This window comes from Monopterus albus, unplaced genomic scaffold, assembly GCF_001952655.1.
Source record: "Monopterus albus unplaced genomic scaffold, M_albus_1.0 scaffold3.1, whole genome shotgun sequence".
Classification (NCBI taxonomy): domain Eukaryota; kingdom Metazoa; phylum Chordata; class Actinopteri; order Synbranchiformes; family Synbranchidae; genus Monopterus; species Monopterus albus.
In genome coordinates this window covers 7,515,935-7,532,155 of record NW_018127883.1, presented here as the reverse complement: position 1 = coordinate 7,532,155, position 16,221 = coordinate 7,515,935, and the positions used below count along the sequence as shown (strand labels likewise).

At 42.7% G+C, this 16,221-nt stretch overlaps 1 protein-coding gene across 5 annotated transcripts in view; it reads left to right on the top strand.

The window, feature by feature from the left end:
- Positions 1-16,221, top strand: part of sorbs1 (sorbin and SH3 domain containing 1) — a 37,768-nt gene extending 21,547 nt beyond the window's left edge. For 4 of the 5 annotated variants that reach the window (XM_020598849.1, XM_020598858.1, XM_020598863.1 and 1 more), the window contains 12 exons: positions 409-458; positions 1,926-2,104; positions 6,410-6,474; positions 6,667-6,837; positions 7,522-7,568; positions 8,051-8,165; positions 8,399-8,524; positions 8,631-8,825; positions 10,073-10,168; positions 10,850-11,037; positions 12,298-12,404; positions 12,754-16,221. In XM_020598849.1, coding sequence (XP_020454505.1) covers positions 409-458; positions 1,926-2,104; positions 6,410-6,474; positions 6,667-6,837; positions 7,522-7,568; positions 8,051-8,165; positions 8,399-8,524; positions 8,631-8,825; positions 10,073-10,168; positions 10,850-11,037; positions 12,298-12,404; positions 12,754-12,821 — 1,407 coding nt within the window. In that variant the 3' untranslated portion in view covers positions 12,822-16,221. The remainder of the gene's footprint in view (positions 1-408; positions 459-1,925; positions 2,105-6,409; positions 6,475-6,666; positions 6,838-7,521; positions 7,569-8,050; positions 8,166-8,398; positions 8,525-8,630; positions 8,826-10,072; positions 10,169-10,849; positions 11,038-12,297; positions 12,405-12,753) is intronic. The other variant, XM_020598871.1, reaches the window with a different exon arrangement.

The following is a 16,221-nucleotide window of genomic DNA, read 5'->3' as shown; positions in this document are numbered from 1 at the left end:
TGTCAGATAGGGTGTCAAGTGTGTATGTGTGTGTAGGTGAGTGTGTGAGTGTGTCATTCAGCCAGCTTGCACAACCAGCTGGTTAATTGTACCCCAGTCTGGTCCAGTGGTAATGAAAGTGACTCAATACCAGACAAAAGAGATGGCTTCACTGAGAGACAGCAGCCCATTGGCTGTTTTCTCCAACTTGCATGCAGGCCAAAACACACACTTTACTCCTCCATGCCAAGCCCAGTCTGGAGAAGCTAAGAACCCTGGGTGCTCAAGACAGAAACTCAGAGCAGCAAGTGAACGACAGAGAGGAAAAGAAGACTGAATCTGGCCATAGCTACTGCTCCTGCCTCTGTTCTAGCTGGAGGAGACCTTCCTGTGGATCTATCAATGACTTCTTTGTTTGGTTTGTTGCAGAGTGCCCCCTCTTTTGGCCCCCTGGAAACAGCCTCTGACCTGCAGCAGTAGTAAGTCTATGCTTCTCCTTTATGTTCGGATTCTTTGAATTTTGCTTCCTCCTTCCAGTATGCTGATGATTATTTAAGGCATGTTTATTTAAGGATAAATGTCAGTGAGCGATTTCTCCACCCTGTAGAGCTCGTCTGCCTGCAGCTGTGGGACTCTGGCTTCCTGAGGAGATTCTGTTAATAAGGCAAAAAGCCACTAGAACAGTGTGTCCTCTGTCTGTATTTCAGGGTGTCTTTAAGGAGGGTGGGAAGCTGAAGTGTGGAGACACAGCTGCTATGTCATGATTTATTTAAAGACAGCAACCTGGATGTCACTGGGATAGAGGGAAGTCACCCAGCTGCTGCATAACTTTCAAAACTGTTATCTTCTTCTGAATGAGTTTGTGTACCGAACAATGACCAGCAGCTGTATTATGAAAGATGATGCTGTCTAATTATATAGCAACAAAGCTTACAGAGCTGATTTAGTTTTTGTGTGATGAGACTGAAGCCTTCTATTTGTGTTTGTGTAATAAAATGTAAGTAATTTAGGACCGAGCCATGGCGACTGTCTTGTGCTACAGTCCAGAGGAAATAGACTTCTCCCTCCATTTCTGCTAAGAATGTTCCATCTGCTGAATGCATTATGTTATCGCGGCCAAGCATTGGAAAGGAGATTTTAATCCATCGATTGTTGTACTTTTGTAAGGAAGTGCTTCCTGATGAAAGCTGGTGGAAGGTCACGCACCCAGATTTTTCAAAGCAAACCCTCAAAGTCACATATGTTTAGACCCCCCCCCCACACACACACACACACACACACATAGAAATAGACCAAAAACAGGTAAAATAGCAAACAGAAATTGTGAAAGCACGTGGGAAAAGACTGATATTCAGTAATTCACACTTGCATCTAACAGTTATGAAAAAGCTTTTTGTTGAGCTAGTATACATTTGTGCAAGCTTGTAAAATTGACATGGCAGCACCACAGATGTAAAACACATTCTGGAAGACATGTTTCTTTTTTTCTATCACCAGTGGCAGATCTTTGTATGGGTTTTTATTTTACCTGGTTGATACTGGACTCCCTGTCAGTTAAATGACCATGTCTGTTTGTACAAATTGACAAGCACATTGTGTGAATGAGAGTAAGCCTGAGCTTGGTACAGGTGCATGGCGGGAGATGATGCACCATGTGGCAGTGTTAGCAGAATATTTATAGAAGTCTGTCCTGTTGGCTTCTATGGAATGCCAAGACACAGGATGTGTGTGGGCAGTGGCTCCTCTTAACATCCCCCTGTCTCTGATCATTTTTGTTTTCCACAAGTCTCCAAAGACAGGAATTCCCTTAAGATATGCTAAATAAGAACCATATGACAGCTCATTACCCAATTTGTGTGCATCTGTTTATCATAAAAACATGTAACACAGCTTTTCTAAAATGAAGTTGACTGTGTTTAATTAGGTCTCTGTGTTCCCTTGTCTAGCTCCTCGAGCAAGTCTGGACCCAACGAGGTGGAGAAGGACCGAGAATCATCCGCAACTGAGCCTGGGGCTCTAGAATGCGACCGCCATGTTTACAAGAGTGTCCTGGAGGGCGGAGACATTCCCTTACAAGGTCTACGGGCCCTAAACAAGCGACATGGCAGCTCCTCCTCCTCTAAAGGTAGGATAAATGACCAGTGAAATGGAGGTTGTGTGTATGTTTTTGTATGTGGATGTGGGGCTAGACAGTACAGTCGGCCATTAAAAACTTTGCCTGCTGAGACAGTACTAGTGAGTTACAAACACTGATGTGGAATCGTTCAGAGTCAGACAGGGATACATGTGTTTTCATTTACCTTTCTGTTGGAATCCACACATTTCCTTTGCACCCAGACATCACAGCATTGGCCAGTCACCTCATAGCATTCATTCCCCCAGCAGCTTTTGATTTATTATTGATGCCATGGATGCTTTCATTAAACGTGTACTGGCCATCTGCTTTGGAAAAGTCATGGAGAGAGTGAGGTTGTCTTGCTAAGTTGATGGAAGCTAACCTTGGGGATTTCCCTGCTCTTGCTCAAGTTGCGAGCCCAGTCGCTAGGCAGGCTTAGGCCAAGACTCCAGAGTGTTCCAGAGCCAGCAAGCAGAGGGCCAGAGAGGGGATGGATGAGCAGGGACGAGCGAGATAAACAGAGCTCTGCTCAGACAGGGGTGAGGTAAACAGGAGGGACGCAGAAGGTGGACAAGCATGAGGAAGTCAGCTGTCAGTGTGAGGTCAGGGGCTGGAATGCCTGCCCACATAGCTGGGGGAGGAGAGGTGGAAAGATGTTAGGTAGAGACCCTACAGTATACATGTCACTACATTACATCTAGAAAGACACACAACAGATATCACTTGTTTTAGCTTTTACCCAATCAGATTGTGGGATTTGGCAATCCAATCAACTGACTAGAAACCAGACACTTCATCATCATGTGATTCTGTCTCATCCTCATGAAATTAGCACTGTATTAATCTTTGTTTTAAAGAACTGCATCTCCTTCAGAGATTTTTTTTTTGGCCAGAATGGTAACTCTTTATTTGCCACTGGCCATAGCTAATATACTGTATCTGGCTTTCTTCCTCAGTGGGTGTTTTTCTGGCAGATATGAATGTGACAGATGGGTCACTCATACTGTAACTCCCAGCATGTGAAAGTGTTGTGTCACTTCCCAGTTCCATCTGTAGTGCTGTCACTAGCATACTATAAAAGGGAACTGACTATAGCCTGGAAATGACATGGTTATTTCTCAGTCATATTTTACCCATCATGTTTAGTCAGGACACATTTTTTTATTTACAGCCATGCAGTAGAGCAATATATTAACAGTGGTGTCACCTGTCTACTTGCTAAAAGCAGAGGAGGAGAATTTACCGTATAATAAAATGAGACAAGCAGCAGTTGTGACAGAAATCTTTTAGCCCTAACATGAATACAAAACAGGTAGCAGAACATGTGTGCATAGGCAGTTTATTTTATAAATTGTACTGATACTGCAGTCAGTGTTAATAATTCCTATATGACCTCTAACATCACATAACATTTCATGGTATATTACTGCTGTTTCAATACTTTGTTTTGCAGTTATTTTGCTCTTTACAGTGATATTGATAATGCAGGAGTCTGTTCCCCTTGATCCATTTTTGCAAGCATAATTTTTCATTGCAGAACCATGCTGTTACAATAACAGTCATCTTTTACTTGATGCATAGTACATCAAGTCTGCTTCCTCTTCTCATCTACTTCTGATGGAATTTGGTCTTTACTTTAGGAATGTGCCTGACTCAGTTTTAGTGTGTATGTGTGTGAACCTGTGACCATTGTAATCTAATATGTTGTTTATTCTGTTGTCCTGCATGCTTGCCAGTGGATTATAAAGGTGGGAATGGCTATATAATTTCACCCTGCTCTTCTGTAAATAGTCGATCAGTTCTTGCCAGTAATACAATAGGTAACCAGTCTAAGAGTAAGAAGCCTCTATCTGCTGCCAAAGCCTGCATACCCCAAATCCTGCCCTCTAAGTTCAAGCCCAAGCTGCTGCCGCCCAGTGGTGACAGTCAAGAAAGCAGGACTGAAGCTGTCAGTCATCCAAAGGCCCACAGCTGTGAGGATCTGTACATACAGCCACGTGACTCAGACTTTGCTGCAGCAGAGGAGAGGGAGAGTGGGCAGCATTCAGGCTCTAAGTCCAGCTCTGGCAGCCAGCGCGTGGACGGCCTCAGGAATGTTTCCTCTGCATTTAGGAGGAGCACATCTGAGTTTTCCAGCCTGTACAGGACCATGCATCACATCCAGCAGCCCAGCTCAACTGGCTGCAGCCCCCACGGCAGCGTCCGCAGCCTGGCCTCTCTTTTTGAGAAGGCAAAGGCCAAGGAGGGTGAAAGGTCAGAGGCTGACATTCCACGTGATGCCGTGTCATCACGGGTCAGCTCATTTGAAATGATCATCCAGCGCTCCAGCTCAGGACCCAGCCGCTCCTCGTCCCTCCCCCCCCTCCCCCCCAGCCCCAGCCACAGTCCCAGCTGCAGCCCCTCCCATCTCTACATGGCATCTGCAGTGTCAGCGGAGTCCATTTTGGTCACCAATGCCACCCAGACAGATGGCTGCTCCCTGGTGGAGACAGAGTGCAAGACTTCTGGGAAGGAGGCCTTGTCACCAGGCAGTTTAACTGTGGAGGAGGCTGCTTCTTCCTCAGAGGATGGACACAACGTCAGGACTGAGTCCCCCTCCAACACTGAGGCTGAAGTTGAGCAGATCTTCAGTCAAAGCTCTCCAGAACTGAGCCATCAGAGTGTTAGTGTGTCAAAGAGTCCCTCATTGTTGCTTACAGCATGCCCTCCACAAAACAACCATCTCCTCCACCACCACCACCACCTCCTGCACCACCTGAACCATCAGCTCCTGCTCAAACCCAGCAAATGTAAAGGTTCCTGTCCAGCCTCCTATACCCGCTTCACCACCATCCTCAGGCATGAAAGGCAGCAGGCCACGACCCAAGAAGAGAGACCGCCACCTCTGGAGAAGAAAACTACACTTCCTGGGAACCTTCTCCTCATGGGCCCCACTCCCTTCAGGTTACGGAAGAACCTGCAGTCCAACCAGAATCGGAGGACCCTGTTAGCTACCAAGGTGACAGTGGACACCCGGAAGCCCTGCAGCCTGTCCCCTGAGCCCAGACCTCTGATCCCTCAGCGCCTGTCCTCCCTGGAGGTCCTGGAGAGACTGAGTAATGGAGAGGGAGGCAACACTAACCACCTGACTAACGAGCAGGGCTTGGATGCCAACGGGAACCTACTGCAGCCGCTGGCAGCTCACCGTAGAGGTGGCTATCTCATCCCTTCACCACTGTCACCCTCCTCTGTCCTCCCTCTGTGGTCACTCATCTATCTCGACTCTATCTTCATTTTGTGTCCCTTTCTCCACAAAGCGACTGTGCCACCCTCCATCTCTAGTTTATGTGATGTGTTAACAAAGTGACAGAGAGACCTCCATCTCATTATGAGTGTGCTCTGTGGTGCTCTCCCATTTCACTGTGAATGAGTATGGCCCCACAAACATATCAAAACACTGTAGGAGGTTAAGGCAGCTTTTGGTAATGTATATATCTCCTTTTGACATCAGATTTGAGTTGTATGCAAGAGTGCTGGAGCCTGCATAAGCCTTACATCAATAAAAACAAAATGCTAACATTTTATGACATAATTTCATTTTCAGATAAATGTACAAGAAACATGATTTTTGCCGTTTTTATGTTTCACACTGAAATGTCCAATTTTGTCTTTACATAGCCAATGACTCTGAAAGTCAAGCTACAGTCCCAGCATTCAACTGTAATGTTTACGCAGGATATTACAATACAACATTGCATATGCTCTCTCACTATGAAAGGTTTGTTTTGTCCAGACAGGATGTTTCCTGCTTTGATTTCCTTTTACATAACAGCCAGTATTTGTACTGATAGGTGTTTCTTGTGGCCCTCGCTGGGGCACAGAATGAAACGTCTATGGTGGAGTGGGGAGCAAATAAAGTAATGGCTAATGAGAAACTAAAGTAAAATAATGGATGCTGGTTGGTTGATCAGTAAAACCATGGTGTCATGTTTCTTTTTTAAGATACAGTAGGTTTCATGTTTTCTTTGATGATTTGTTTTTTCGTGAACACACTGGATCATTCTGTGTTCATTCCATAGCGCATGCAGGATTGACATTTGGCTTTTTTGATGTGTGTGCTTTTTGTTTTAGTGTTGCAGAGATTATGCTGTTCATGTAAAGCATGCATGTAAGCCCAGTAGTTATTGCATATTTCTATTACCTGTTCACTGGAATTAAGGAGTTGACTGCAATATCATCATCTTATGTTTGAAGAGGTTTGGTCTTTACTTGAGTTTGCCTTCAGGCTGATAGTAAAAATGCTTCATAGTGTAATCCTCTCTGTTTCTGTTGCAGACTCATCCCCAGCTCATGGGGAGAGCCAGGATGAAGTATTGCGGAGGCGTCATGGGGACAAAGAGGTGAACTTTCTTTACATTTAAGCCAAGCTATCATAAATTACACCTCAGTAACAATGCCTTGGTAAAGAGACCTGGGTTATGAATAAGGAAGTTATATGCTAAACATAACAAGGAATGTGTCACATGAATAAAAAAGACTAGAAGAGACCCATATCTGCAGAGACCAAACAGTTGGGTCTGGTTTCCTGGCAGAAAATCTTGGAGGAGCAGCGGCGGCTGAAGCGGGAACAGGAAGAGGCTGACATAGCATCAAGGCGACACACAGGCACTGTCCCAACGCACCACCAGTTCATCACCAACGAGCGCTTTGGAGACCTGCTCAACATCACAGATAACACAGAGAAAAGGAAATCAGGCATGGAGGTACAATGCAGGGCCTTGCCTTATCCTTCTGTAAGCAGGAAGACAGGCAGCAGATGCTTTGTCACTTTTTGTGTGTAAGTCAGGCTGTTGGGGGCCAATTGGCCAGTCAGCAGGATCTCTGCAGACACAGATGGCTTTCTCCTCCAGGTCAAAGATTCAGAGGATGAGAGCAGTGGTAGCTGACAGAATATGAGTTGTTGAGCTTCTTGCTGGATATTTCCACTACACTTCCAGACTTTAACTCCACAGCGCACACTGTTGACTAGCTATACATCTAGATGTAATGTCTCAGATATCAGTTGCGCCCTTGTGGCAGACCAGTCTCATGGTAAACAGCCCAAAGTAGGTTCTACCTGGACATACTCCAGAGGATAAGTAACCCAGTCAGTCACAAGCATGTCATTCCTGTCATTGCTAGACCATGTATCCACCGAGGGGGCTTTGAGTTGCTAGACCATGTATCCACCGAGGGGGTTTTGAAAGGACAGCACAGGCAGATGTCCAGTTAACAACAAATAGCAGAACATGTTTTGTGTACATGACAAAGCACAGAATGTAGCCAAAAAGTGGCAAAGATGTACATTAGGACTTTTGGAAAATGTTCACTGACTTGCTATAATACCAAGAATAATATTTATGTCATAAAGTAAGAGTCATCCAAGTTTCTTTTTTATATGTACACAGAGAACTCCAGCCATGGCTCGCTTTGACTTCAGAGCAGAAACTTTAAAGTAAGTGGAAATAACCAAAAATCTTTTGTAGAGAAAATATCATTAACATTTTATCTGCAGTCCAGTACAACTGAGAAATTACCATGAAAATGGATCAACATTAGACAACTGGGAGTATTTGTTGCATTTGTCAGATTATACCATATTGTACAGCTAATGATATCATGATATAGCTTCCACCCTATTTAGATTTGCATATTTGCAGATTGGACTTTGCTAAAGTAATAACTGGCTTCTGTTCTGACTCACTGCATTATCTGATAGGTTGGGTTAAAAGCATCTGACAAAGTGGTGCCAAGAAGTTTGACAATCAATGATTGTCAGAGGTTTTAAATGATAGAATATTAATAATGATAACTGTAAAATCTTAACTCCAATTTGAGTGTGAAATGATGCCTTACATCCCAAGCAGATCTGCTACAAAGTGCTGTAAAGTTTTCATTTCTATTTCACTAACTAATCTCTCTGGAAATATTTTTTAGGGAGTTAGCGTTTCAGAAGGGAGACATTGTGTACATCATTAGACAGGTTGATCAAAACTGGTATGAAGGGGAACATCATGGAAGAGTTGGTATATTCCCACGAAGCTATGTTCAGGTATGTATGTGAATTCTCTTAGCCTCTTTACTCACCATAAGCTATATTAAGAAATAGTTAAGAAATAATGTCTTCAGTATGTTATAATTGATATTTTTGACTGTGACTCATAGAAATAGCATCTTTGTAATCTCTAACTGCATTTTAAATATGTTTTACAAATAGATTTGTCTGTAAGCCTGAGTGTTGTGTTTTCTTGGTTAGTCAGTTCTGTCATTTGTTTTCTATTGCAGCTCCTCCCCCCCACAGAGAAAGCCCATCCAAAGAAAAGTGCCCCAGTGCAGGTCCTGGAATATGGAGAGGCTATCGCCCGCTTTAACTTTACTGGGGACACAGTGGTGGAAATGTCTTTCAGAAAGGTGTGGACTGGGACTGAATCATTACAAACTGACAAACAGGTTTCAGGGTTTTTTTTCCCACCATAGTATTTTTTAACAATGTTCTGAATCTGCTGTGTGTGTGCAGGGAGAGAGAATCACACTGATTCGTAGAGTGGATGAGAACTGGTATGAAGGCAAAATCTCAGGCACCAACCGCCAAGGCATCTTCCCCGTTACTTACGTAGAGGTGCACAGAAGACCCCGCATTAAAAATGGGGTGGAGTATCCCGATCCTCCTGTCAGCCAGTCTCCACAGCGCAGCACCAATGCTTCTCCTCAGGTAAAGAGCCAAACTGGCGGTTCAGTTGTAGAACACATTCATGGATTTAAGGGAGAGCTGACCCACAGTCACTTTGAGACCCACCTTTAATTTTTTTGTTTTGTGAATTTGTCTCATCTTTTGTTTGCTCTTCTTTTCTCTCTCTCATCCCCTCTTCCTGTTCCTGTCTCCATCTTCTTCCTCCTGTTGCTCTAAAAAGCTGTATCATAATCGTATGACCACCTCCCCCCGGGGCCCTACCGCTGTGGCGAGTACCTGCCCCCACCCTTCTCTGCCAGCCCGGTGCCTCCCATCACCGGCAGCCCATACTACACCTCTCCTGTGGCCTCCCCATCAGCCTCCCCTCTCCCCCCACCTTACCCACCCAGACCCAACTCAACCACTCCCTTCCTCACATTCACCCCACCTCAGGAAGAGGACTTCTTGCTCTCCCATTCCTCCCCACGTCTGTCACGCAGCATAAGCCCCAGTTGCGGGACAGTGCTGGAGGGCTGGCGGAGGGGGGAGAAGGAGTTGACTGAGGGGGGAGGTGCTGAGGGAGACAGGGGCCATGCAGGCGCAGGCAGCAGGCACAATAGTCCTGCAGAGGTATCTTCAGCATGGTGTGCAGTGTTGCATCACTCTGGAACATGGGCCTTTGGCCACAATGTGATTCCCTGCTGAAGCAGACTTTTATGTGTGGAACACCTGACTAATTAACTGACTAATTAATTTGACCAGAAGTTGATTTTAGTCCTGTAGAGAGATCAGTCTGCTGTTTTTTTCTAAAGGCAGAAGGTACTTCATCACATTGCTTAAAGCTGCAAGTCTGCATGCTGTTGTGTGTGCACTACTAACACAAATGTTTTCCAGTGTTTTAGTGTTTATGTAGTGAGTTTCAGATTTCCTTGTTGTAAAGGACTGGAAGAGGTGCTATTGTGCTTGCATTTGCAGAACTGATTTGAGGGTTCAGTTTACTTTGTCGTCATGAGATTCAGCACATGGTTACATGTTGTTCTTGTTCCATGCAGAGGTTCTAACTTGGATGATGTTAGATGTTGGACGTTTATTTAGGGCAGTGACATATTTATTACTGAGTATTTATAGGCTTCACATGTTGGCTTGTATTTCAAAAGCTGCTTTGAGGTTGAAACCTGACATTGTCTGATGTATGACAATATTTACAGCAGGTGGATCCTACTGTAGATCACCAGAGAAAAGATTCCATTTTGAAATGTCCAAACTGATGTGACATTTTTGTGTTGCAGTTTGTGAAGAATGAGGCTGACCATCACGGACGAAGCTCCAGAAGCCCTGTGATGTTGTTTGACATCCAGGACAACAATAATGTCAACTCGTTTGCGGTAAGGTGGTACAAAGACTCTTTACAAACATAATGCAAAGTTTAAGTGACAACTGTTTAACTTTTTAAACCACCACCATTTGACTTACATCATCTTTAAGTCTCCTTGTCTTCTGTTTTTGTTCTTCATATTAGACATGTGAGAGGACTAGCCTTTCATTAAAGGAACAGTTCACCTATGTTTTTGTGACAGTTGCTATTTTGCATATCCATGACATCAGACCGTAAATTTTTAAATATACAGTATACAAGATACTTAGGTGTAATTTAACTGATACTAACCAGCTTTATCATTGGCTATGGCTCTTTTTCAATCTGTTTTCACCTCATCATTATGCAAATCCATCTACCTCTATTCATACTGAATAGTTTCCTGTAAAAAAAAAAAAAACTGAGCTAATTTGTCATGTTTGCTGTTGACATTCTCTGACACTGGTGTCTTGCCTTTTCATGCCTCTCTTCCTGGGCTCCACCAACGTCTCCTCTGCTTTTTTTCCCTGGCTTTTAATGGATCACTTCCTTTCCTTCCTTGCTACTTACTGGAACTACTTTCCTGTCTTGCCCTTCATACCCTACCCTTTCTAATGCCCCACCTTCCCCCTCAAATTCACCTTGACTTCTTCTGGGACTCTGGGCTCACTGTCTGTCTTTCTCTGATGACATCACCTACTATTACTACTAGGAGGCAGTGTGTAATGAGATCTTGAATATAGCTGAGACCTCGGTTAGGTACTGCAGCACCCTGTCCTACCACCCCCATGACTCTGTCCATAGACTGCACCCCCACTCCAGTAAACAATCTCTCATCATTTCCCAGCAACCCCAGTCCCACAGCAACAGCCCAGAGCCAAGGCGTCTCAACTGTGGAATGTGAGTTTCACTGCCTTTAATGCTTATAAAGGTTTTGTTTGTTTGACTGTTTACACCCGGGGCTCTATTTTCCTTCCAGTGCAAAACTGGTGTAGCTTCAGACACAGTCTTTATGCCATTTTTCTTGGGCGCAAATTTGTTTTTTTGTTTGTGAGCATTAGTGTGTTTAATATTTCCTACGCTGAAGTGAGAGGAGAGGTGCAGTTGAGGTCGTGTTAATGCTGATTAGACGGCGCAGTGCAATTTTGGTGATCATTTCCTGAAATCGCGTTTGCATTAAAGCCTGCCCATATCGCAAACACAAGTGCATGGAAATTTTCCTGACAACATTCTAGGCTAGGAAGTGAACAGGTACCCAAATGTGTTTTAATGGCTGCACTTTAATCCACAACTGATCTGCTGGAATTCATGGTGAATAAATTATGTGAAATATAAAATATGAATTATAAAATATGTCATACTTTAGAAAGATATTTTTCAAATAAGATATGTACTAGTCCATATTTTGTGGCTATAGATGTGAATATGGTCAAAAAGGGTTGCTGAGCGTTATGATGCATCGTCTGTCCTTATAGGATGCAGCTGTGAGTAAATTACACCATGTACTGTAATTGCTACTACTTGCAGGACCAGTCTCTCTCTTTCATGCACAAAAGCTGGACATTCATATTAGCCAACACCTAAGTGGATGGTTATATGCAATACGTGCAACATTTTCTCAACACAATTTAGCAACAGAGTACATATTTGGTGGGAGAACAAGATATAAGGAAAGAATCTTTTGTCTCAAATCACATATATTTCTGTAGATGCGATCATGGCGACTCTGGGACAAGTATGTCAGTTTCCTGGTGTGAAAACTTTCTCTGACAGAGCCAGATCTGCCATCATAACATCAGTGACATCAGTGCTTTTAATGGAGATGAGAGGAGCTGGTTTGACTGGCCCACCCCAACTCCACCTGCTCATAGTTCATTGCTCCATCTAATAGTGTATTCAGCCTCTCTTCCATGTGCCATATAGCTGGATCCAGTATGTGCTATTGCCAGCAATCACCAAAACTGTAAAAGATTGCGGGACACACCCATAGGCACCTTCACATGGAGTTTAGACTTACGTTTGCCTTTGCACCCTATTTCATAAAAATAGAGCCCCTTGTTTTTATTTGCAATTTACCCATCGTTTAGTTTGTCTTGATTTTACATTTTGTGTTCCCCCAGCTTTGCATATTTGCCCATTTATCTTTGTGTCCTGCTCCAGTTTCCAGGCCTTGTACAGTTACTTGCCACAAAATGATGATGAGCTGGAGCTGCAGGAGGGAGATCTCGTCAGCGTCATGGAAAAGTGTGACGACGGCTGGTTTGTTGGTATGTGCCGAAGGCCTAAGGATTAATGCCTCAGTGGTACAGTCACATTTCTGTGTCGCATTAATCCATACAGAGTTTCTACAGAATGACAGCAAAGGACATACAATGTGCATGGCTCAGGACCCCTGGAGTAGTAGAATCATCTTCACTGTGTCATCCTTCTATACAGGGTTTCCAAAGAATGACAGCAGATGATTGGGTGCAATGTACATGTGCAAGCTTTAGCTTTAAAGTAGCTCAGATTATATATTTTTATACCAAAATCAAGAACTTTTTGGCTCTTAATCTGAGAAGAAGTCCTGTCAATTTGTTTTGCCTGATCTATGTTTCTCTTTCTGTTTCTCTGCAGGTACCTCAAAGAGGACAAAACAGTTTGGGACTTTCCCTGGGAATTACGTGAAGGAGGTGAAACTGTAAAACTATCTAATCTGGCTGTAACACATGGCTGCCTGTCAAGCTTGGGAAGCTATTACTACCGCGCATGGCTGTTGGTTAGAATAGTCATTTAGCCAGGCAAATCCATTTTGTCTGGGAAAGTGATCGGTTTGGCCCGAGGTATGTCAAACTGCACGAGGCGAAGACAGAGATAGCTCGCTGCCCAAGCCTCACTATGGTCACATTTCACACCTCTTGACAGAATTAGTCCGTTCCACATGTGGAATTTCTTTGTGAAACTCTACCACACACTTACTTGTATTGTGCAGTACACACAATAGCTTCTATTTTTGTCCATGCAAATTTACAGTTTACGTAGCACCTCAGGCTGAAGGCCGGCAGCAGAGCAGTGCATGGAACAAAGAGTGGATCTTATTACCTGAACTGGACTTTGGCGGAGTCAGAATGTATTTTTGTGTAACGTGAGGTTGCTGCTGTTTGTCATGAGCTACCTTTCAGGACCAGATGTGCTTGCTACGATTAGTTAAGTATGATGCAGGCCGTGCATCTCATGAATCAAATATATTTCTATTCCTTTAGACTTTGCTTCCAAAAAAAACCTTCAGTGTTTGGATTAACTTACCACAAATGTATGGAATTTAATATGGTGGTTTGTTCTTGGTCAGCTTTCCTCAGTTTAAATCTAAAAAAATTATTTAAAATCAATTCCCTTCAGAGTTTAAATATATAAAGCCTTATGTGTGAAGCCTCTTTAGAAAGACTAGTCTGATGTACACTGCAGTACAGGTTATGCTTTCTTTTGTGGAATTCTTATTTGAGTCAGTATTGGCTTATTTTGAAGAACAGCAGCTTTCACAACTCTCTGTGTAACCCAAAAAGCTTTAGAAACCACTTCAGTATTGCCTTCTTTTTCTATCCAAAGGTTGTCATTATATAGGCATATGCGTGACTAGAAACACTAAAATGTTGAAGTGTGCCCTTAGCTTCTCTTTTTCTCAGTTGCCACAAAAAACATGGGTACAGGACACAAACTGTGTCACATGTCTCACATAGAATGAATGAAGGGAAACTTCCTATATTCTCAGAAACTATTTATTTTTCTTTTTATACCTCCTCTGTTAAAACAGAGGTAAACTTTGCAGATGGCTAATGCCTGTAAGGTAGCTGGTGGTAGACGCCTGGCTCCAGCTCAACCACAGGACAGGCGTGGTAGCACTTAACTTTCTGTTTGGACATTTAGGGAGAACCCACCTAACAACATATTAGCAGATTAATCAGTGATGACAAAAAGTGATTTAATGTTTGACCTAAAGCCAACAATGTGTCTTAGTATATAATCATGCTGAGTTTTAAAAGCATATTGAGGTTTTAATGCCCTTAATGACAAGATTGTATGTTTTAACCATGTAAATGTGTACAGACTTCAAGAGGCCTTCCAAATATGGCTCCATATTTTCATATTTAATGACTACAACTTAGGTAATGCAGTCAGTGGAATGATTCAAATAATAAGGCCAGCATTAATACAGCATGTACTGTAAAATCAGATCAAATTGGAGCATGAAACACTATCAGTCAACACATCCATATTGGCCCCTTCAGCCTAAAGCAAGCAGAAGCGATGATAGGGTTAACAAGTATCAATAGCTCCCTGTGGAAGATTGCTTTGAATTCTGCTATCAAAGCATCGGAGCCGTCTTCCTGTGAGTACAGAGCTCCTTCATGTACAGATCGATCAGATCCTGTAACAGGCACCACATACCATATTAGATCCTCCACACAGATAGAGAGATGATTGCTGTTCTTATGTTTTCATCGGATTCTTTGTTGCCATGAGCCTCTGTGATGTGCTCATCAGTCCTTACCTGTCAAACAGTACAGGCAAATCACTCTTAGTGCTTGTTAGGGCCTGCTCACAGCAGCACATGGCTGCAGTTTGTAGGGCAATTGTTGTAAAGTATTTTAAAGTCAGTTTAATTTATACCAGGAGTGTTGAACTAGTGGCCTGCAGTACTTGAGGCTGCAGGTAGCTGAAGTTTCCCAGTTTGCACATTTATAATCAAATGGTGCCAGACTATCAGTGGGCCTTTTAATATAATATTATGATTTCCTGAGTCCACAAAATCTGAAACATAATGTGAAATATTGAACAGTCACACTCATTAGATCTAAAAGTGGTCATTTAATTTATCTGTTTTTTGTGCATTAATATGTTAGAAACAGTTGTGTAGCAATGACAAGTGTTGACCTGATTTGCAACATGTTCTGAAGCTGTATGCAGCTACCACATACAGGAAGGGATATATGAAGTCTAATGAATTAGCAATCAGTGTTTCATCCACCCTGACATTTACTATAGAGATTAAATCCGGTGTCTCATCCTGTGCAGTTCACCACTGATAATTTTGCCAACACCAGCAAAGGAATATTATCTCAGCAAGATAAAATATAATTTGCTGCGTTGTGGGTTTGCCTGTATAGCACTGATATAATGTTCAGGTATTTTGTTACACTTCAAAAGCATGTTTTTTTTCCCTTAACTGCTGGTAAAATGTTTTTATTCCTGTGTAACTCCAGCTCCTCATGAATGTGCAGGTCGGTTGGGAGTTGGTTGACCTGTATGCTTGTTCAAAATGGTTTTTCTTCCCTGGTAGAACAAAGGGAGAGATATTTGCTCCATCTCAAACACACTATATGGTATGGTGGCCTTTGACTAATCACATATTTAGCCACACGCAGCTTTGTTCTTTAATATTGTGCTCCATAAAACATCACAGGATGTATGAATGTATGAATACATGAATGTGGGTGACAATGTACACATAATATGTAGAGAATGTCTGAATTTTCATGATCCTAAATGAACATGCAGACCGCTCAGCAGTGTGACACAAGAAGCATTGTAAATATGTAAAATAAAAGACAAACCATGAGCAGTGGGAGCAACGGACAGAGGTCTCGATCACATGCTGCATTTTCTTTACCTGGTGGATTTTTGGCAAAGCACAGAGTGGAGTGTCACTGAACACAGTAAGGTTGACACATATGAGCATTATGCTGCCGTTTGTGAGGGTCATAATTTCTTATATGAAAAATTGTGCCTCATTTTCATTAAGTTTTATTTTTGGGGGGGTATCACTGAAATGTTTCCATGACATATTTAATGTAACTGTGGTTTTCCCATTAGTCCTAGTCTCTGTGATGGGAGAACATTTACTAAGAACTTGTCAGTTACTGTGCAAGTATCTAAATGTATGACACAATGCTTCAACATAATGATAAGAATGGACTAGTTTGATGAGACGCACAACCTGCAACAGGTTTGGTTTGTTTGCTTCAATTTGCAGTGCTGTTACATTGACAATATTAAAAAAAGTATTATACACTGCTGTGACTTCTGTATTATGCAATATTTAATAAA